The sequence below is a fragment of the Kryptolebias marmoratus genome, linkage group LG21 (genome assembly GCF_001649575.2).
Source record: "Kryptolebias marmoratus isolate JLee-2015 linkage group LG21, ASM164957v2, whole genome shotgun sequence".
Classification (NCBI taxonomy): Eukaryota; Metazoa; Chordata; class Actinopteri; order Cyprinodontiformes; family Rivulidae; genus Kryptolebias; species Kryptolebias marmoratus.
The window spans coordinates 18,654,317-18,676,010 of record NC_051450.1 but is presented as its reverse complement, the minus strand read 5'-3'; the positions used below and the strand labels follow the sequence as shown (position 1 = coordinate 18,676,010).

At 43.3% G+C, this 21,694-nt stretch overlaps 2 protein-coding genes across 2 annotated transcripts in view; both read left to right on the top strand.

Moving 5' to 3' along the window:
• The window catches only part of LOC108243140 (polycystic kidney disease 1 like 1), a 24,398-nt gene extending 7,160 nt beyond the window's left edge, over window positions 1-17,238 (top strand). Inside the window, exons 9-52 of the mRNA XM_037973330.1 lie at window positions 432-613; window positions 688-891; window positions 1,696-1,850; window positions 2,243-2,431; window positions 2,524-2,682; window positions 3,705-3,791; window positions 3,871-4,050; window positions 4,140-4,217; window positions 4,343-4,485; window positions 4,603-4,723; window positions 5,054-5,189; window positions 5,946-6,132; window positions 6,213-6,269; window positions 6,358-6,708; window positions 6,792-7,049; window positions 7,126-7,239; window positions 7,409-7,560; window positions 7,691-7,791; window positions 8,320-8,512; window positions 8,591-8,674; window positions 8,797-9,004; window positions 9,120-9,226; window positions 9,307-9,406; window positions 9,502-9,621; window positions 9,694-9,867; window positions 9,944-10,124; window positions 10,776-10,870; window positions 10,982-11,331; window positions 11,404-11,488; window positions 11,575-11,760; window positions 11,835-11,953; window positions 12,027-12,137; window positions 12,211-12,313; window positions 12,459-12,527; window positions 12,960-13,045; window positions 13,128-13,362; window positions 13,451-13,555; window positions 13,797-13,937; window positions 14,632-14,766; window positions 14,964-15,104; window positions 15,195-15,356; window positions 15,752-15,910; window positions 15,994-16,070; window positions 16,145-17,238. Of these exons, the coding sequence (XP_037829258.1) occupies window positions 432-613; window positions 688-891; window positions 1,696-1,850; window positions 2,243-2,431; window positions 2,524-2,682; window positions 3,705-3,791; window positions 3,871-4,050; window positions 4,140-4,217; window positions 4,343-4,485; window positions 4,603-4,723; window positions 5,054-5,189; window positions 5,946-6,132; window positions 6,213-6,269; window positions 6,358-6,708; window positions 6,792-7,049; window positions 7,126-7,239; window positions 7,409-7,560; window positions 7,691-7,791; window positions 8,320-8,512; window positions 8,591-8,674; window positions 8,797-9,004; window positions 9,120-9,226; window positions 9,307-9,406; window positions 9,502-9,621; window positions 9,694-9,867; window positions 9,944-10,124; window positions 10,776-10,870; window positions 10,982-11,331; window positions 11,404-11,488; window positions 11,575-11,760; window positions 11,835-11,953; window positions 12,027-12,137; window positions 12,211-12,313; window positions 12,459-12,527; window positions 12,960-13,045; window positions 13,128-13,362; window positions 13,451-13,555; window positions 13,797-13,937; window positions 14,632-14,766; window positions 14,964-15,104; window positions 15,195-15,356; window positions 15,752-15,910; window positions 15,994-16,070; window positions 16,145-16,340 (6,576 nt within the window). The 3' untranslated portion in view covers window positions 16,341-17,238. The remainder of the gene's footprint in view (window positions 1-431; window positions 614-687; window positions 892-1,695; window positions 1,851-2,242; window positions 2,432-2,523; window positions 2,683-3,704; window positions 3,792-3,870; window positions 4,051-4,139; window positions 4,218-4,342; window positions 4,486-4,602; window positions 4,724-5,053; window positions 5,190-5,945; window positions 6,133-6,212; window positions 6,270-6,357; window positions 6,709-6,791; window positions 7,050-7,125; window positions 7,240-7,408; window positions 7,561-7,690; window positions 7,792-8,319; window positions 8,513-8,590; window positions 8,675-8,796; window positions 9,005-9,119; window positions 9,227-9,306; window positions 9,407-9,501; window positions 9,622-9,693; window positions 9,868-9,943; window positions 10,125-10,775; window positions 10,871-10,981; window positions 11,332-11,403; window positions 11,489-11,574; window positions 11,761-11,834; window positions 11,954-12,026; window positions 12,138-12,210; window positions 12,314-12,458; window positions 12,528-12,959; window positions 13,046-13,127; window positions 13,363-13,450; window positions 13,556-13,796; window positions 13,938-14,631; window positions 14,767-14,963; window positions 15,105-15,194; window positions 15,357-15,751; window positions 15,911-15,993; window positions 16,071-16,144) is intronic.
• A 310-nt stretch (window positions 17,239-17,548) lies between these two features.
• On the top strand, window positions 17,549-21,690 carry pdia4 (protein disulfide isomerase family A, member 4). The gene is made up of 10 exons (XM_017428418.3): window positions 17,549-17,819; window positions 18,202-18,385; window positions 18,473-18,678; window positions 18,764-18,902; window positions 18,984-19,189; window positions 19,942-20,100; window positions 20,182-20,333; window positions 20,512-20,668; window positions 20,795-21,028; window positions 21,116-21,690. The coding sequence occupies exons 1-10, from the start codon at window positions 17,744-17,746 to the stop codon at window positions 21,526-21,528; spliced, it is 1,926 nt and encodes a 641-aa protein (XP_017283907.1). The 5' UTR covers window positions 17,549-17,743; the 3' UTR covers window positions 21,529-21,690.
• Window positions 21,691-21,694: the final 4 nt, after the last annotated feature.

Sequence of the window (21,694 nt, the reverse complement as noted above, 5' to 3'; positions counted from 1 at the left end):
AGCATTTAGATTTATATTTAGCATGTAGCTGTAACAATTACATGTAATTAGCTAAATGTTGTAAAAAGTGACATCAGAAAATCAACACTACATTTTAAAACAGTGTTTGAAGCTAAATGTGACAAAATTTAGGCATGAATTTTGAGCACAAGCTCCTTTACAAACGGCGCCCCATAAAAAATACAAAAAGCAAAAGTCATAGCGCCCATGAACAGCTAAAACAGCACAAATATATGGAAGTAGTTTGATGCTAAATAAAGTAATAATAATTTTAGATCAGTTGAATGTTTGGACTCAGGTTTATGTGAATAATCTGGTCCAGTATTCCAGTCATGTGACGAGTGGTCATGTGACGAGTGGTCATGTGACGGGTGGTCATGTGACGAGTGGTCATGTGACGAGTGGTCATGTGACATCTCTGTCCTCTGCAGGTCCAGGTCTTTGGCAGTGTGGTGTACAGTAACTACACCGTGAGGCTTCAAGTGATGCCGAGCCCTCCTGTGGCTCTCATCCAAGGCGGCACCAACATCTTCATCAACAAGAAGAACACGGAGTTAATAAGCCTGAATGGACGAGCGTCTTATGATCCCGACTTCCCCCAGAACCCCCTCAGGTAAACGACGATCCGCATCAGAACCAGAGGCGGTGCTTTGAGGGGCCAACATTTCTTCTTCTTTCTTTGCATAGTTACAGTTGGACGTGTAAACCGGTTTCCGCCATCACCACTTCCTGTTACAACCAAGACGTTCCCACTTCGTCCCCTGAGCTTCAATTTCCCATCAGCCTCTTGAAGGACAGCTTTGATCAGTTCCAGTTCAGGCTCACCGTCCACAGCGGAGAGCGTTCGTCCTCATCAGAGACCTTCCTCACCGTCACGCCAGACCCAACTGGGTATGAGTTTTTTAAAAAAATAACCAAAACATACAACTAGAAGCACTCAGAGAGCACATCCTCCACCGAGGCCACAGCGGGATTAAAAGACGGTGCGATCCGGATCATAATCTGGATCAGAACCAGAATTTAATCTGTTGGTTTTTTGTTTCAACTCCAACATTTCCTGAAGGTTTCATCCTAATCTGTTCATCAGTTTTTACCTGATCTTTGCTGACAGACAGACAGACAAACCAGAGAACACAACCGGAAACAAAAGGGTCACATTTAGGAGAAAAGGGGTTACCTGTGACCTTTGACCCCATGAACCTTGAACTCAACAGGCATCATCTCTGACCCATGAGGTGTCCAGCTGTGCAGCTTGACATCCCTACAGTTAGCGCACAAGGTCAACTGTGACCTTAACCTTTGACCCTGTCACCTTGAAATCAACAGTGATCACCCTCGACTCTTTATGTGTCCAGCTGTGGAGTTCAATATTTCTGTTATACAGCTGCCAAGTTAGAGCTGGGGCGAATGTGTGACCTTTGACTTTGACAGGATCACCAACAATTATTCATTTGTTCCTTCAACGATGTTTGACGTTTCCTGAATATTTCATCAAAATCATATACACAGACAGACAGACAGACAGGCAGGCAGGCGTTACAGAAAGCATGACCTTCTTGAAGGAGGTAATAAAGCACAGATTTGTGTGCAGAATTAATGTTGGCTGTTTAAATTTGAACTAACTCGGTGGGAAGTTGCTGTTAAATTAACGTCAGTTTGATTCGTCCTGATTCCATCCACACATTTTCCATCCAGGACGGTCTCGGTTCACTGTGATCAGTGCCGGGGAGACGGTGCGAACTGGGACCAGCCGTTTTCTGTTGCCGCGGCGTGTGCCGACTGCGAGGAACCCGTTCAGTTCACCTGGAGTCTGTACCTGGTCAACGCTTCCTCCAAGACGGCCTCAGAAGGTAAACGAGACGAAGAGCCGAGAGCTGAAGGAAGAAGCTGAAACTGAGCTGGTGAAGCTAAAAGAAGCAGCAGAAGACAAAACTAGAACAAGAGAGCCATGTTTAAGAGGAATTTAAGATATCCTGATGTATTTCTATGGGGAAAATATTTGTAAATAAAGTTAAATATTTCAAAAAGTATAGAAGTTGCAAAAAACAAAAATCCCAGCATCCATCTCCTGAATGAGATGAACGTTTTAATGTATGAACGACTAAGATAGCACAAAGTATGCAGAGTTAGTTAGATTGCAAAAAAGGATAATTGCTACAAATTAGACTTTGACATATCTGATCAATGCAAGAACATTTTTGACCGTAAATCTTGTCTGTTTTAGTCCCGTTTTGCTCCACAGCAGATCTCGGAGCTCTGTCTGCCCTTGTGGCGACTCCTGCTGCGTCCACTCAGACCGCTGAGACGTTTCTGCTCCGTTCTCCTGCTGCAAATGTTTCAGAGTCCAGTCCAACCGTCCAGACCTCCGATTCATCCCTTTTTCTGGAGAAACTTTCTCTCAGGAAGTCTGAAAAGCAGAATTACAGTTTGGGTGAGTCACGTCAGGCGTTTCGGGCGATTTACTAAATATTTTACGAGACAAAAAGTATCACCTTGGTACGTTATTCCCCTGTTTCCCCTCAGATTTGTCAAACTCTGAGCCCAGCACAAGCCCCAGACTGCATTCAGACCCCACTGATCTGAGTCCTCAAACCAGTGATTTCCTCAGCGATTCCGACTCCTCCGCTGACTGGGAGGAATATTTCCCGCTGCTGGAGAGCAATGATGAAGATTTTAGACAACGTGAGTAAAACCAGAGCCGATCTTTTTGCTGCAAAACCAAAATGTGGTCTTTAGGAAATAAATTTGAAGTTATTTCTGCTTACGAACAATTCCTCAGGCTGAAGATAAATGAAGCTTCTGTGGCTCGTTGGGAGATAAAATCTTTAATCAGCGATCATTTCTTAATTTTTCTCTTTTTTTAAGTGTTTATAAACAACAGATCGGTTATTTAGTCACTCACAGTCATTTGGATAGATGGACTGAATAAAGTTTTGCACCCTTAAGGTGAATTCTTAACGACTTATTGGCTGAAAATATGTCTCTGAATCAATATGTAAATATAGTGACAGGTTTACAGATTTAGCTAAACTGTTTATTATATACTTAAATCACTGAGGTCATGTCAGGAGCATGTCTGTTTTCATTAATCTGTCTAAAAGCTGCCAGAAATTAACACAAATATACTGATAGATTTTTTTTCTCCATCATTTGATCAAATGAACCGACTGATGGGGTCGACGTCCTCTTCTTCTTCTTGATCAGCGTTATGCAGAAAAGCTCCGAAAATATAAGTTTATTTCCAACAAATGGTTGATTTTTTTCACATGGCTTCCTTTCTGTAACAACGAAAGCATTTTGTTATTTGCAGATACTCTCAGGAGCGAGGGGAATGAGCCCAGTGTGCAGGCTCGTGTTTGCAGAACTTAATTTATTATAAAAAAAGAAACAAAAAAATAAATAAATAAATGCCAGCAGAGAATTAAATAACAAAAATTCATAAGTAAAGGCAAACCAGGACCACGAGCAGGAACAAACAATGAACCAGTGAGTAAATGAGGAAGATGACCAGGCTTTAAAGGCAGAGGGTGACACAGGTGACTGATTAAAACAAGGGACAGGTGTGGGTGGTTCAGGCAAATTGACAAGGAAACTACTGAGGGAGAGTAAGGGAATTATGACACAAGAACTTATAAAACTAAACACAGGGTTAACATAACATAAATATGCTGTTGTTGAAACTATTATTGTTTTCTTTGTTAAAGCTGATTCAGTCCGAGGTCCTGATGCTTACGATGCTCCATTTCCTGCCGAGGAAGGAGACCCGGGGATGTCAGCAGGCAGACCCAGCGGTGCAAAACATCTTCATTTTACTGCTGGTTTTATTGGAAACATGAGGGACTTTCGTCTCAAACTGGGTCTTTTTCCCAGGCGGGGATGTTGGGAGCTTCAGTCCTGGAGACGACTCGGCAATCGATCCAGTTTTAAAGCAGAACGAGGGCAGTAATCTGGTGGATCCCAAACCTCCTGAGGCGATTCAGGAGCAAACTCTGCTCGACCTTCACCGAGTCCCGATAGACAGAGTCCTCTTTGAGTCCTACACCTACACAGGTGTCACTTTAAAACATTTCACCAAAAAATAAAATACAATAAATCTGATACGCTCTCACTCATCTTCATGTCTCCTTTTAATTCTCCAGGAATCTCCTCCTCTTTGCTGAGATTCAAACCTTTCAGCCTGAAGCCAAAGACACAATACTTGTTGGAGGTCACTGCCAGTAAGTTTAAAACAACACACAGGTGTTGAAACACAGTAAATATATGTTTAATTTATGGAAAGAAAAGGTCATTTCTAAAAGATCCGGCAGACGTTAATGTCTCTGATTTTACTCGATGAACTCAGAGTCCCGGCAGAGTTTTCTGGGTCGGACTCAGCTGTTCGTGAAAACCAGCCCTGCTCCTGAAGGTGTGACGTGTCAGGTGCAGCCAGCTGAAGGGGCGGAGCTACACACACACTTCAGCGTCTTCTGCGCCTCAGGACGCCAGGTATGTCCCGCTGTTTGATGGCAACTTGCCACACGCGTTGGCTTTTATGTACAACGTTCAGGCTGGCGTTAAAAACAGCCGCTGACACGAGAATGGTCACATTTGTGTGTGATTAAGGACTTGCTGTACAAGTACAGCTTCAGTGCCAGAGGTAACCCCCCCAGGATCCTGTACCAGGGCAGAGACTTTCAGTACTACTTCAACCTTCCCTCAGGTGACCCCAGTGATGATTATAAAGGTAAAACACACAGAATGAAGATCAGATACAAACACATTGATTTATGAAAGTTAAAATAGACTATATTATGTTGTAAGCCAGGGGCGGCCAATCCTGGTCCTTGAGGGCCACCATCCTGCATGTTTTACTTGTTTCTCTGCTCCAACACACCTGATTTGAATCAATGGGTGATTAACAGGCTTCTGCAGAACATGAAGAGGTGATTTAACCACTGAATCAGGTGTGTTGGAGCAGAGAAACAAGGAAAACATGCAGGATGGTGGCCCTGGAGGACCAGGATTGGCCATCCCTGTTTGAGTAAATAAACATGTTTCTTGTTGTGTTTTTTAGTAACTATTTACACTGAAATTCGAAGCGGCAGATATGGATCAGCCACCAGACCCTGTCCTGTTACGGTCCGAGTCAAACCGAGCTTCGTCAGAGACAACTCGTCCTCCTCACCTCATCCCGATCCCGATCTGAAGCTGTGAGGAAACACCCTTACAGCGCGCATATTAGGTTCTCACTTCATGGTGAAATCAAGTTTTTGTCTTTATTAAAAACGGTTTGGGATAACTGTCAGTTCTAGTTCCAGAAAACTGAAGAACATTTCAAAATTTATGATTAGATGTGAATTTTATGTAAATAAAATCAAAACTGAAACATGCAGCATACCAAATCTTATCATCTGGAATTTCACAATTTTATTCAGTTTATAATAATTACAAAAATTGCCTTTTTAGGACTATAATTTATTACATTTTGGGGCTTGAACATTGACATAAAACTAACCACTGTAAAAAGAATTACCTGCATATGAAACAGATTTAATCTGAAAACCAAATAAAGCACATACACATTTTAGTGAAATCAGCTAAATCTTATTTAAAACAAAGAATATGTGGAGCTATTTCACATAAAAAGTGATTGTTGTTCTGTACATGACGGTTAAAAGCCCTTCAATCTGCAAAGAGAGAATTGAAAATTTTTGCAAAAATACATTTTTTTCTTCTTTAATGGAGCAATACAACCTTTTGCAACCCTCAGCTTACCTTTCCCACATCTGAATGTTATATTTTTGTGAAATAAATTATTGAAATAGTTAATATTTCTGTTTATTTTCAAAGAGGACCAACTGTTTTCTGAGTTAAATGTGACAAAAGAGGCATCAGTAATCATAAGATACACAAACAGACGGCAACAATCTGAGTCTTTTATGCTGGAAAACCTGAACTGTCTCCAGGTCAGAGTCAGGCCTGCAGACGCTGTCGGCTCTCCTGCAGCTCGGGAACTCTGCGGAGGTTCGTAACCACGTCAGTCTCCTCTGCAGCGTCCTGAACAGACTCAGCCGAGGCACCGAGGCTGAAGCGCAGAGACGCCTGCGTAATGCGCTCATCTGCACCGTGTGTGAGCTGGAGAGCAGCGACCAGGTACACTCAGACCTACAGACAGCTCCAGCTCACTCTGCGACAGGTTTTACAGAATTGTTTCTCGTTTAAACGAATTTCAGACATCAGTGGAAGACAGCATCTGCATCCTGAATGATCTTCTACAAGTTACGAATCAGGTAAGAGCTTTTTTATCGATGCTTTTATGGGCAAAGAGACTCTGTAAAAAGATAAAAATGATTCTCGTGCTTCTTTTATCCCTTCCAGGTGACATTGATGAGCATCAGGCGGGTAACGTCTCATGTTCAGGCCGTGTCAGAGCAGTTTTCTGAGGTCATCACTGCCGATTCGAACCACAGGCTGCTCGACAGTCTGATCAGCCTGCTTTCATACACGCTGCAGGCGGTCTCCAGCTGTGACAGCTCACCTGAGACACTCAGTGGTGAGCTGGAGTCAGAATCATCCACTGATCACAACGAAAAGGGTTCAGAAAACGCTCCTGATTGTTGTCTAACACACTCAACCTGTGATCACTTCAAACATGTAGGATCGATTCCAATAAAGCAAGTGCTGCAGCTTGTGGGGGATATTTTACAGACTGCTTCCGACTTGATGCTGGTGAGAAGAAACATACAGCTTTCTGCTAACATACGTGGACATTTTTTCCTACTGACATTCATTTTCTTTGTTTATTTTCTTAGAGGCACATTTTATTCCAAGAGACCAAAGAGCTCATCGTGAACTCAGGCCTCGTCACGTTGCACGCTGCATCCCAAAACCAAACCTCCACGACCATCAGGAGCAACTTAACCACCGTCGACCTCCCTGAATCGCTGATCCACGCTGTGTTTGTTCGCCTCCGAGGACGAGCCCGACTCAGAGAGCCAAACGTCTGCGTCCTCAGAGTGCTGGTTAAACTTTCTCGAAGTCCTTACTGCTGGGCCTCATATCCTGCGCAGGTGAGCGCAGCAGGGTGTGAAAACATTCAGGGATTTACAGATCTGCTCTTACTTCCTGTTTTGTGTTTTTGTTCAGTTGACCGGACCGGTGGTTGATCTCAGTTTGTATAAGTGCAGCACAAGGAGGAGAATCCATGTTGGCTCCCTTCCTCAGCCAATCAGCTTCGAGCTGCACCATCCACAAACAAACGTGTGTTTTCTCCTGTTATTCCGTGCTGCTTGTGGAAAACTAAACATGCCATGTTGACTTCCTCTTTAATACCTTTCTTCTAAAAGTATCCTGGTGTCTAACAAATGCTTTTAACTTTTCTCTTCCTGTTCATTTCTTGAGATTAATTCTGACCACATTTCTGCTGCAGAGGAGCTCTGTGAGCGAGTACAGCCTCCTGCGCGGCCGGATCAACTACCACAACTTCAGCATCAGCCAGGAGCTCCTGCACCAGGCCGTCCAGGTGACGGTGGTGTTCACGCCGCCACCCACCAAAGAATTTCCCATCATGCTTCTCTTCAGGTGGCTGGTTTTTCTTGTTGGTTTTGGTTTAGCTGTCATCAGTTAAAGCTATAAATTTAGAATAATAATATAAATAAATTATGACTAAATGTAAGACAGAAACACAACCCGTGACTCAATGTTGTGTCAGGATGTTTGAGAGGCCAACTCCCAGCATGCACCACCTGCAGAGGATTCACAAGTGGGAGAGCGACACTGTACGAATCACTCTGCCACCGTCATACTTTAATGGTAAGAAATTTCTTGGTTTTATGTTTGTTTCTTTGTTTTCTTCCTCCTTCCTTAATTTAATAGAAAATTAAGGCAATTAATGATACTTTAGCAAAGTGTAAACTGTCTTTTTTGTTCAAAAAGTAAGGATATTTTCATTTGACTTTTAGTCCTTTGACTTAATATTTCTTCTTCTAGTCTAGACAGCTGAAAACTCACTGGAAAGCCTTTATATGGATCTTTCTAAGCTTTTAGATTGATCTTTTTCTGCTTGTATCACACATGCACAGAGTTAAAGAGAGGAGACAGAGAGAAAAACATGACTGTAAATGACAGCCGTACTCAGCAGACACTTATGGGGTGAAATAGGAGTAATTGTTTTGCGTTATTACTCTGGATAACTTGAACGTGACATTTCTGAGCTGTTTTCTCTTCCATACGTTTCATTTTTTGTGATTACAGCTCATCTTACATGCTTTGACATTTCACAGCTTCTTCTAGTATCTGAAAAAACTGCCACAGTTTTCCTGAAATGTCACGAATTTCCAGCTGCAGGCGTCGGCCACTTAGCCCTGCTTGACGCTAATTTCGGGAAGGCATCCAGGAGGAAGCGGAAGAGCGAACAGATAAGCTACGGCGTCTCGGTGGACAGCAGTCTGTGTTTGTCCTGGGACGGGCAGCAGGGGGACTGGACGCACCACAGCTGCAGGACACAACGACTGGACACATCGGTCAACTGCAGGTATGACTGTAACTGTGTGAGGACATGAGAGCAGACGTTCACGAACGCTTGTGATTTACATCTATGGTCTGAACCCAGCTGCTTCCAGCTGAGGCCCCTGACCGTGTTTCAGCAGCAGATTCCGAGCAGCCATGACACAGCTGACCTGGATCAGTTCCTGAGGTAACCTCACCCCTCTTTTGTTCCTCCTGGTCATTGCTTTAAAGATGTCTTAAGAGGAAAAAAGACACTTTAGGAATCGTAACGGAAACTCTGACGATGCGTTTGTCTCGTTAATCCCTCAGTGTCTCCAGTAATCTGACAGTGTTTAGTTTACTGATGCTGGTCCTGATCCTGTTCATCCCGGGGCTCATGTGGACTCAGAGAGCTGATGTCGTCTCTGAGGAACACCGAAGAGTCCACTTCCTTTCTGACAACAATCCAGAGGACTCGTATCTCTATGCTGTTTGCATCCACACTGGTCTCCGCTCTGCAGCCTGCATGACTGCAAAAGTAAGTCTGCTTCTGTTCCTTTGAATCTTTCTTTAATTTCTTTCTTTAATTTCTTTAATTTCTTAAAGCTGCAGAATTCGTCTTCTGATTTGGGAAACTTGGACACGTTTTCCAGGTTTTCATAGTGTTGTGTGGCGAGCTCGGACTCTCACAGACGAAAGAACTACAAGCCCCAGGATGCACTCTGTTCCGGAGGAACGCTCAGGACACCTTCATGCTGAGGTAAAATTCTCCACAACCTCCATGTTGCTGTCAGCTAAATGAAATAAACTCCCACCTTCGTGTGTTTTGTGTGCCTCCAGCGCAGCGGGCAGCCTGGGAACCGTGTGGGGGGTCCACATCTGGCACAACAACTCCGGACCTTCTCCGGACTGGTACATAAAGCACGTGATGGTATCTGAGGTAAATCACATCTTTTTGTTTTTTTTTTTTTATTTCTGCCTGTTTATGTCCAGTTAGACCTCGAGGTTGGACCTTTCGAACCATTTTTAATCCAGGTGAGCAGCGGGCAGGTGGGACGCTCCTGGCTGTTTGTCGGTGAGAGCTGGTTAGCTGTGAACGAAGACGATGGCCAGGTGGAGAGGATGCTGCATGTTGGCGGACTTGGCTTTGCTCGGGTACAACAATCAGACACGCGGGAAGTGTTTTTAGTTTCAGACTCTTGTGTGACTCTGAGCTTGTTGCTGCAGATGCTGTCTCTCAGGTTTTCTGACTACCTGGCTGATTTCCACACGTGGATCTCGGTGTACAGCTGCCGCTGGCCCAACTCGTTCACACACACTCAGAGGCTCGGTGTGTGTTTGCTGCTGCTGTCGGGATACGCAGCTGTGAACGCAGTCATCGTAGCACAAACAGACGATCAGGTGGGCTAACAGAGCTGCGACAAGTAAAGATTTATAGATTAAACGTGCTCAAAGTGGTGTCCTTCTTCGTTTACAGCTGGAGTCGGGCATCGTCGGTGTTTCAGTCGTTTCCATCACAGCGGGACTTTTGAGCGTAGTGATTGTCTTACCTGCAGCAACATTAATATCCTTCCTGTTTCGACTCTGTGGGATCAAACCGACAGGATCAGGTGTCCAGCATGGAAGTTTCAGAATGACTGCCAAGCAGGATTCAGAGGGTCAGGTTTGATTTGACTCCTTTAAGAGGCGTTCTGTGGAAAGGTTATGAAGAGTTAATATCTTACCTGTTGTAGATAGTTTTTCCGAATTACCTCAGTTTGGAGAAACTGATTCAATTAGTTAAAGGTTCATCCAAGTGAAACCAAGACAGAAGTGGATTCCTGCCATCTAATCTCAAATATGGCAAAGCTGTTCCTGTGGATGATGTGTTAATAATCTTTACTTTGCTGCTGGTTTGGCATTAAATGGTTATCCTGGCAGAAGTAGAAAGATATTCCAGGCTGCACCAGAAGTGCTACAGCTAGCTGCTGCTGTTATTTGCAAACAACCATAAAGTTAAACGAAAGTAATCACACGTATTGTGAAACTGACAGCAATTTAAGACCTCACAGAAACTTTTTTTCAAGACAATATTTTTGTTTGTCATGTCTTAAAATATTCTTGTAAACACTGCGCCATTTCTAGAAATGTCCTCATCCACACAGAAACACAAAGAAGTGACTTAAAACACTGTAGTATCCAAGCTAAGATGTTGTTTATTCCTAACCTTTCCGCAGAGCCTTGCTTCAAAAGATCCAAACTTTTGCTTTGATATCCATTTCGACATATAGTTTCCTCTTCCTCCTTTTTTTATGATTGTCTCCTTGCAGATGTCTCTTCAGTCAGGGACATCGATCTGGACTCCAGTCTGTCCCGGAGCGGGAGACAGATGTGGACGCAAGAAGCCCGGAGGAAAAAATACCAGGTTACAGATTCAATTATCTCATTTTTCTCTTTCTTTCTCTTCTGCTGAGCTTTCATTCTTACAGTGTAAATTACTGTCTGAGCTTTTATTTGTTTATTTTTGACATTGTAGGACACAGATATGCTGTCAGTGTCCACGACTCTAGAAAATAAAGACACAAACGAAGAGCCAGTAATCCAAGCCAAAAGGAGACAGGATTCTGTGGCGTTTGGGAGCAGCAGGGGACCATCACAGGGGTTGTCTCTGACCTCTGAGGGGAGTTACTGTGAGGGAACAGAGGGTGGGTTTTCACCTGAGAGGGACGGGTTTGGATTCCAGAAAACTACAAGAAAAGAAGGCCAAACCTTTCAGAATAAGAGGCATTTTGGTGTGACATCAATGCGGTGTCTCTTCCTGGCCTGGGCTCTGTGTTTGCTCATCTCTCTGCTGTGTTTGGTGCTCTCTGCCTCGCTGGGATTCAGGTATTTCATGGTTTTCTCTTCCTAAAGCACGTTTTATGCTGCATCCTGATATTTTTTGTCCTTGTGTGTCAGATTCAGCAGCAGCCAGGTTCTTCTTTGGATCCAATCCCTCTTTGTCTCTCTTATCTCCTGCATTTTCTTCATCCAGCCAGCTTTGGTAATAAAAAAAAGCAGTTTTTAATGAAACGCTGCTGATCTCTGATCCTTGATCATTATCGCAATCTTATTCATTTTCTTTTCCAGATCCTTGCAGTGGCGGTAGTTGTCTCGGTTTGGTACAGGAAAGCACCAGACTCTCCTTCTTCTTTTAGTTTAAAGGTGTTTCAGGCGGAAACTTTAAAATTGTGGCGCCACAGTGATGCCGATCGACCCGAGGAGCGGATCGGGGCGCGTGGTTTCCCTGAAAAAAGAGGTTCACACCTTGAGAAGGTGACGATGAGAGTCTGCTCGGCGAGGATTGAGTTTTTATCTCACAGTAATATAAATTTGTTTCTGATTCTCAGCTGCTCAGAGCTCGTCAGAGGGCCCGCTACCTCCGCCTCCTGCGCCCGCCGACGCCATCAGAGCTGAGGAAAGCTCGTGGAAAGAGAAAAAGAGAGGCTCTTATCCAGAAAACACTCCGGTTCGTCTTTGTGTGCTTGTGTAAATTTGCACGTTTGCAATAGGAATTTAATGTTTTTCTTCTCGTCTTGCAGAGATTTGTCTGTCTGTGCCGCCATGCTCCTCCTGATGACATGTATAAATTATTACAGCTCATTTAAAGAACATTATCAGCTCAACCGAGCTGTCAAAAGACACTTTCTGAGGTAACCTCTGCATCTCTTTTATTCAATATCACCCATCGAACAGGACAAAATGTCTTTTGTTATCTTCCACCAGGAACCAGGGTTTTATATCCATAAAAACGCACAAGGACTGGTGGAAGTGGACACAAACAGCTCTGCTGGATTTACTGGATCAGAATAAATCAGACAAAACTGAGGTGAGGAAAAAACATTTCCACTTTTTTTAAAGACAGATCTGCCTTCGTCGTGTCATGGCTTCTGAAGAGAACTGACCTCTTATGTACACAATATGAATGAATTGTTGTTTTACTTCTGATTCATGATATAATTTATGTTGCTCAGCCGTCATATGTTGGGATCGGAGACCTTGTGATAAAAAAAACAGAGACATACCAGACGTCTCAGAACCAGGTAGGTCAAATATGTGTGTAAAATTATATTTCTTACAAAGTTTTCTTATTTGTTTTAAACCATTCAGGTTGGAATTACCCTGAAAGGGAAGAATCTGTTTTCTAAGTGCACTTAAAGGGGAAATACTGGCATATATACCACCATTTTATTATAAGTTGTGAGCAAATATTTAGTGGGAATCAAGTTCGCTGCAGTGCAGAGTTATCTTTAATGATCATTTTGCGGGAGGCGGGGTACACCCTGGACAGGTCAGACTCCCACCCAGGGGATCATTTAAAGTAGCCAGTAGATCTAAAATGCATGTTTTTGGTTTGTGGAAGAAAAACAGAGAAACAGGAAATAAAACCCACATAGAAAAGCTGCCAGGATGACATCAGGCTGCACTAAACCAAACTTTTATACCTGTATAATCTCCGCTGTCACATTTCCCAGGTTCCCTTTCTGACACACCCAGTGGCGTGTGATCGCACCAGCTGCCATCTGGAGAAAGTTGCTACAGTTAGTTTAGACCGCAGAAAGTGAGACAAACACAGAAATGATTAAAAATTGTCTTGTTTTAGTCTGTAAACCGCCGCTGATGCTCAGCGTTTTCCTCTGCAGCTCTGACGCAGCATCAGAACTGGAGCTCCTGCGGTCCAGCGGCTGGGTGGGCGGGCAGACGGTGGCCCTGAAGGTCCAGTTCACCTTGTACAGTCCTGCGCCAAACCTGTTCACTGGCGTGACCCTGCTCAGCGAGCGGAGCCCCAGCGGCGTGCTCCGGCCCTCTGTCAAAGTCCAGTCAGTCCGGGTGGACGCCGCTCCTGCTGGGTGGGACCACGTTGTGACGCTCTGCCAGGTGGAGGCTTCATTTGATCTGATCCAAAACCAGGCTCGGCTTTTTAGCAAAACTCTAAAAGGTTTTCATGTTTTCTCTTCTTCACCAGCTGCTCTTCCTCCTCTTATCTCTTCTCCAACTCTGTAACCAAGTGTCCACTGCTACACAGAAAGGGCTGATGGGATACTGGAGGACACCCTCCACCTGGCTGGACGTGAGTTTGAATACTCCCCCCTCAAAAAAAAAAAAAAGAAAGAGTTTCATCCAGCTTGGACATGTTCACACTCGGACACACACCAATCCAAACAAGATCACAGTGGCCTCTGTGAAAGGTCGAAACAACCTGTCAGTGTTAAACTAACAAACCTATCTTTAGAGAAACGATCTGAAAACCTGATCATGCTCCGCTGTGGTGGGAAAGGGCCTCGTTTATTCACTGGGCTTCTCTTCTGCAGGTCGGCCTGCTGACGGTCACCATCATCTATTATGTCTGTTGCATTTATCACTCTGTAGTGATGGCGGAGGTGGTGAATTTCCTGCAGAAACACGACGGAACAGGACATGTTGGCGTTAACGACCTGTCTGTCTGGGAGCAAGTGAGATATAGAGACAAGTGACGGCCATAAAACTGACTGATATGAGATAAAAATGACTTAATTTGTTGATGTAACATTATATTAATATAAACTTTAAGGTTTTTTGGCAGCGTCTCCTTGTCACTCTGAATCTGAGTAATGTTAATATTTAAAGAGACAACAGAAATGGGTACCTTTAGATGTTTGCCTGTCCTGATTTATTGCAATAAATGCATTATATTTTGCAGCAGAATGACACTAATATTATATTACAGTTAGGCAGAATTGTTTAGCATCCAGTAATAGACCTACCATCAGTTGCTGTAAATGCACTCTGGACACTGCTTCCTGTCATTTCAGCTCCAGAATTAGATAAATATAACTAAAGTTTTCTGGGTTTAAAGTTCAGTGGTCTGTTTGTTCTCAGCTTGTTGACACACTGTGCAGTCGTTCTCTGAAACCACCCAAAAAATTGGCATTTTTACCCTATTTAAAGCAAATTGCACATTGATTGAGGATTGGTAATTTTAGGGCGTCAACAAAAAGTGTAAATAAAACATGATTAAGTGTGTCATTTTTATTTTAAGAGGCAGAACTTTGTAGCTGTTTGCAGACTTTATCTGTTTGAAAAGATGGTAAAACTGTCTCTTTAACCCTGGTTTTAGGGTGTTTTGTTTTTACTGTGTGACAGAGGTGATGTGTTCTGTCTCCACAGTATATTCGCTCGCTGCTCGGCATCCTCCTCCTCCTCCTCATCATGAAGATGGCGACTGTTCTCAGTTTGAACGGGACTTTAGGTTTTCCTGCTGCAGTCGTCACACGCTCACTCTCCAGCCTCTTATCCCCCCCGGTAAATAAAACATACAGTAATAAAACTCCTTCCCTTCAAACAGCGTAATGCACCATGTTTGCTACCTCTTTGCCACTTTCATGTGTTGCTTCTGTTCAGTTTGAGGAGTTTTATGAGCAGTATCTGATTGACTTTTTGTAAGAAACGTATAACACACCAATAAAAGTGGCTAAAATCGTCTCCCTCTCCTCCGACAGATCTCAGGTCTGATCCTCCTGGTGGTCTCGTCCTGTTTGGGGAATCTGCTGTGCGTACGAAGCTCCGGGGGTCAGTCAGAGCGAGATTTCTCTGCCTGGGAAGTTCTCTTTCTGTCGGCCTCCGTTTTATGGACAGCAATGGTATATAATCTCTGTCTTTTTTTAGATAAACCATGTTTCTGTAAATATATTACCTGTTGCGCTCTAACAGTTTTGTGTTTTTTCCTACAGCTGATCGGGGCGACGTCCTCGTCGATCAGAACTGCCAAAAGACCCCGGAGCAGAATGGAAGTCCTCACCGCAGCAGAAATGTTTTCTTACTTAAGGAAGAAGGTGTCGGAGTTGACCGGGCGGCACCGACGAACAGGGGCTGAGTATCATGAGGAAGGACGGGTGAGGGACAGAACTTATCACTTCCCGCAGTTCCTCTCACTCACATTCATATTTCTGAGATTAGAACAAAATACCTGGAGAAGAGAAATAATTAAAAAGAAAATAATAATAATAAACTAGGAATGCTAGTTTATTAATGCTCTTCTTGTCATCTTTTAACAACTCTTGAAAGCTTACCAGTTTGTAATGCGATCGGTTCCTTACAGCATGTAAATCAGCGAAAGCACTGCAACTGGTCTGAATCAGTTCCTTAAGTCTTTTGCATAAAACAAACAAGCTTTCTGAATTTGCCTGTTTGAGATGGCAGCTCTGCAGATATTTCTCACAATATAGAAAAACATCTGAAGAAGATACTTGAAAACGTTACTTAATGTTTATTTCTTTTGTCTTTTCAGAGCTTTTCGCTCGAGGAGTTGGAGATCTCAGTGGATGAACTGTTGTTCAGACTCACCGCCCTTTCTGACAGCATCCACCGCCCTCTGCTTCTCAGAAGCCCTTGCTGCAGAGACGACTTTCTTGTCGCCTGTCCCACACCTCAGCCCTCCGACACGCAGGTGAGGCAAACGTTAAGCCTGAAACGCAGACGGAAACGTCAGAAAACGTCCAATCAGCACTGAGTAAAAGATCTCCCCGTTAGGACTTGTTGACGTCGCAGGCGATGCTGAATAAATCCACGTGTGAGTCAGATCAGAGACCTGCATCTTGCCTCTTCAGGTAACAAAGTTTGACTCCCATTAATCTCATCGTGATGCGTTTTGCAAACAAATGTGCCTTCATTGTCCCTAAAGGCCCAACGCTGACCAGGAGGTCCAGAAAGTCCCGGACCGGAGAAGAAAAAGAAGAAAATCTCATCCAGACGTTTTTGAAGCAACTACTAATAGAGAAGATGTTTTAGGCACTAAAAGCAGCTGCTTGTGTAGTAAAACTCATTCTGAGGTGGTGGTGGAGGTTCTGGTCCATAAGAGGCAAGAAACAGATGAGTGAGATGTTCTCCTCTAGGATCCTTAAGCCTCATCTGGGTTTGCAAACATTTTCAACCAAAGAATGTCATTTTAAGAATATCTGTTCAGTAGAGACTTATAGACTAGTATAGTAGCTCCTTTTGCTTTGTGTTTTGGTCAGAATACCAGATCAACATGTGAAGTTAAAGTTGTAATTCCTGTTTTTTAACCATATTTGCGATCTTTTATCAAAGTGACTTACAATACGTTTATTTCCAAGCATTGTTTATTATCAAATACAACTTTAACCTATAATAAACTACTTTTTAACCTTTTTTTATTATGTTACTGATGACTGCAGGAAGCTGGATTTAGTAGAGGCTAACCTATGAAGTTGTTTATTGTGTTAATGCTGAATCAGCAATAATGTTTTCCATTTTATAGGTTCTTTTGTTCATTTTTTGGACTGTCACTTCTGAATGCTATGTGATATTTTAACCATTCATGTATCAAGCCATTCAACTCGTTCCGGACATTATAGTTATGACTTTTGTTTTTTGTAAGTTTTATACTTTTTGAAATATTTCACTTTATTCACAATTTATTTTCTCTGTGAAATAAAAGAGGAATGTTACTCTGAAATTGATCAGTCTCAGTTTTAACATTTTATATGTTTATTGTGTTTCATCGTGAATAAAATATAGGTTTATGAGATTTGCAAATCATTGCCATTTGTTTTATTTACATTTTACACAGCTTTTTGGGAATTGGAGGTTGTATGTTTATCTAAAATGAAGCTTATGAATACTGACAGTGAATTTATATATGATTGACATTATATAGTTTATTATAATAAGACTTCTATTTCAGATATCCACAACATCCATGCTAGATAACCAATAATAAATAATGGAAATATGATGCCATTTGTCTTAGGAGGAATTAAGTTTTAAATATTAACAATGTTGGTTGTGAAAAGGAGGAGAAACCCAATGTTGTTTTTCAAACAAAGAGCTGAATAATTTAAAAATCCCACTTAAATTTGATAAATCTGCTTGGCTTTTATTCACTCAGAGCGATCAAGTTCAAGTCGGGATAACAAAACTAAAACAACAAAAAAGAAATCAGCCAATCGCAGCCCTCAACGTTTCAGAGTCAGGAATTGAGTGGCGACTTGTGATTGGACGGCGGCGGAACGGCGAGAGCCAATCAGAACGTGGCAAGTCAGACAAGTTCCAGGCGGAGGAGGCGGGGTTCGCATCCTCCAAAGTGTTAGTTTGTATGAAACCGCAAGCCAAAGGTTTGTGCGGTAACTCGTCAGTATTTGATCCGGGAAGCGGGTCTGCGGCACAGACTGCCTATTTGATGACATTCATCAGCGTTTAAATCAGCTCGGTTCATTAAAGCGGTTACTCCGGGGCGGCAGCAGCACGCAAAAGGGACACGATGAAGAAGGTAGCATTGTTGCTAATCGTGCTGCTCGGCATTGCACATTTGGCGACTCTTAGCAGATGCGAAGACGGTGAGTTTGAGATGCTAAACACTCCTGGTTTACTTACTTTTCAGCTTGAATTGTTCTGTAAGCGTGGTAATGGTGCAGGTGGTGTGTATTTCCTTTAAGTTGCTGTATTAAACACGCTAGCTGAAGTTACTGTGCAGTAATTAGCCTGCTAACTAAACTAGCCTTGTGTTTAGCAGGACTGCAGATGTGCTGTCAAGCTGCTCTAAAGTGAATATATATACTCATTTAAAAACATTTTTCACAAGTTTTATGTGTGAATTGTTTTTACTCTGTGCAAAACTGACTATTCCAATGAATGTCCTGTTTGTAGCATCTTTACATGCATTATGTTTGAAACAAAAAAGGGTTTTAATTCTGAACCATGTCTTTGTTTGGGGTTAAGATGCTGCAGAAGACAAAGAGAAGGCTGCTGAAGAGGACAGTGATGATGATGACGATGAGGAGGAGGAAGAGGAGGATGACACTGAGGTGAAAGAAGAGAATGGGGTTCTGGTTCTGACCGATGGCAACTTTGACACCTTCATAGAGGGGAAAGATACGGTTCTGGTCGAGTTCTACGCTCCTTGGTGTGTTTGCTGATTTTAAATCAAATGTTCAGTCGGATATCTCATGTGACTTCTTGATAAATTCATGCTGTTTGTTTTTTTTATTAGGTGTGGTCACTGCAAGCAGTTTGCTCCAGAGTATGAAAAAATTGCTCACACTCTGAAGGAGAGTGATCCTCCCGTACCCGTGGCCAAAGTGGACGCCACCGTAGCCAGCTCGGTGGCGAGCAGGTTCGAGGTGTCCGGATACCCCACCATTAAGATCCTGAAAAACGGCGAGCCGGTGGACTATGATGGAGAAAGAACTGAGAAGGGTAGGAAGAGTTTACGAGCCTCTAAATTACTCTTTTAGGATGATAAATAAGTGAAGCGCTAATATGGTTGAGGCTTTCGTTAAAGCCATTGTGGAGCGGGTGAAGGAGGTGTCTCAGCCAGACTGGAAGCCGCCTCCTGAGGCGACGCTCGTGCTGACGAAGGACAACTTTGATGAGACCGTTAATAATGCAGAGATCATCCTGGTGGAGTTCTACGCTCCATGGTGAGTCTGGCATTAAAGGGAGATAAGATTGAGTCTTAAAACCAGACGATTAAAATTTAAAAATGACTGTTTTCTCTTCAGGTGTGGACACTGCAAGCGTCTGGCCCCAGAGTACGAGAAGGCCGCGAAGGAGTTAAGCGAGCGCTCTCCTCCCATCCCTCTGGCCAAGGTGGACGCCACAGTGGAGGCGGATATCGCGTCGCGCTTCGAGGTCACTGGGTATCCCACCCTGAAGATCTTCAGAAAGGGCAAAATGTTTGAGTACAACGGGCCCAGGGAGAACTATGGTAGGTGGACCGTCTGCTGTCAGCGAATCAAAATGATTGTTTTAATTGTCAAAGTTGTCTTCCACCTGTATGAGAAGGTCTGCACCTGTCTTCTGCTTTGTACATATGCAAATTTATTTAAATCCTGACAAGTAAACAAACTTCTATTTAGGTGTTGGTTTATCCCAGAATAGTAGCTTACAACCTGTATGCTGCTTTTGGTGTTAGTTTTATTCTTTATTTTGCTCTTGGCAGTGTTTCTGCACAATTTCTCAAACGGTAAACTTGTCTGACACTGATGGGTAAAAGAGTTAAAATAAATTAGCTCAGTGGTTCCCAAACTTTTCACCAATCAATCCATAAAATAACAATTAAACAAACCTGGGACCCAAACTGTGGCCGTTTGAAGCATATAAACTTCTCTAAGCTAATAAAAACACAAGCAGTGTTAACAACAATGTTGTTTTTTAGTCTGTTACGGCAAAACACATGCAGTTATGGGTAACTTTTTCCATCTAGTTTGATTACTGAAGATCGTCTTAAGACCCCCAACTTGTTTCACGACTTACAGATTATTTTTATTTATATTTTTTTGTTTTTTCTAATGGCACACTTAAGATTTTACTAATTACACAAATCCTGATTAGCCTAATTAAGCAAACTGTTTTCTTCCCAATTAGGAATAGACTCCTCCTTTCCTTATAACTTTTAGCATGACTGTTTTTGTTGTTGCGTCTTCTGCGTCCGATGTACAACCTCTTCTTTTTCTCCAGGCATTGTGGACTACATGAGCGAGCAGGCTGGACCCCCCTCTAAGCAGGTCCAGGCAGTGAAGCAGGTCCAGGAGCTCATCAAAGATGGCGACGATGCCGTCATAGTGGGCGTGTTCTCCAGCGAGGAGGACGCAGCCTACGAGCTCTACATCGAGGCCTGTAAGTGTCAACATAACTTTTATATTTCACAGCATTTTTTTTTTTTCCCCTGACGTGAACTGATTGCTGTTTGTCCGGCAGGTAATGCACTCAGGGAGGACTTCACCTTCCGTCACTCCTTCAGCGCAGAAGTGGCCAAGCTGCTGAAAGCGTCTCCTGGTCAGATTGTCGTCGTTCAGCCCGAAAAGTTCCGCTCAAAGTACGAACCAGCATCTCAGAAACTCTCAGTCAAGGTGCAGCATCCTTTTTATTGCTACGTCTTTTTTTGTTTTTGTTCTAGTTGGATTTGAATTACTTTCGCTGAATATGAAACCCGAGAATGAGCCTCAGTTTGGTTTGGATGCGTTCAGGTGTTTGACTTCTGCAATGAGCCCCTTAAAAATGTAACAAGTTCATTATTTTCACGTACAGGAATCCACGTCAGTATCAGAAGTTCAGGAGTTCTTCAAAAAACATTCCATTCCTCTGGTTGGACACAGAAAACCCAGCAATGATGCTAAACGCTACGCCAAAAGACCCCTGGTGGTTGTGTATTACGGCATAGACTTCAGCTTTGACTACAGAGTTGGTAAGAATGGGTTTGAAGGGCTAATGTTTCATGTTTCCTTTTTATTTGCATTCTGTCTTTTATAAAACACCGTCTGAGGAGGAAGTTCTGTAACGGAATGAACCTTTCGAATTTTTTTATTTCCAGCTACGCAGTTCTGGAGGTCCAAGGTGCTCGACGTGGCCAAAGACTTCCCAGAGTACACGTTTGCCATCGCCGATGAGGAGGATTATGCCGAGGAGCTGAAGAGCCTTGGGCTGAGCGAGAGCGGAGAGGAAGTGAATGTGGGCATTTTGGCGGACGGAGGCAAAAAGTTTGCCATGGAGCCGGAGGAGTTTGACTCAGAGGTGCTGAAAGACTTCGTCGTTGCTTTTAAGAAAGGTGAGTTTTTCATTATTAATGTATTAAGATTTTTTTTTTTTTTTTTGAAAGGCTTTTTCTGATTTTCGTCTTAAATTTGGTTTGCAGGAAAGCTGAAGCCCATCGTCAAGTCCCAGCCAGTGCCGAAGAACAACAAGGGGCCGGTCAAAGTCGTGGTGGGAAAGACGTTTGACGAAATCGTCATGGACGCCCAGAAGGATGTCCTAATTGAGTTTTACGCCCCCTGGTGTGGCCACTGCAGGAAACTGGAGCCTGATTACGTGGCCCTCGGCAAGAAGTACAAGGGCGAGAAAAACCTGGTGATCGCCAAGATGGACGCCACTGCCAACGACGTGCCAAATGGGAACTACAAGGTGGAAGGCTTCCCTACGATATACTTTGCACCAAGTAACAGTAAGCAGAACCCAGTCAAGCTGGAGGGCGGAGACAGAACGGTGGAGGGGCTCAGCAAGTTTGTGGAGGAGCACGCCACGAAGCTACAGCAGAGAGACGAACTCTGAGACTTTTTCTCTCTGTACGGAGCTTCGAACTCTTACCGTGTTCAGCTGGGGTCCGGGAAGGTGACGGGAGCGCAGCGAGTTTAAAAAAAAAAAGTTACTGACAATTACAAGTTTTAGTTTCTGTTCGTTCCAAGAGATTCAGCTTTTGTTTCTGAAAAGCACCGCT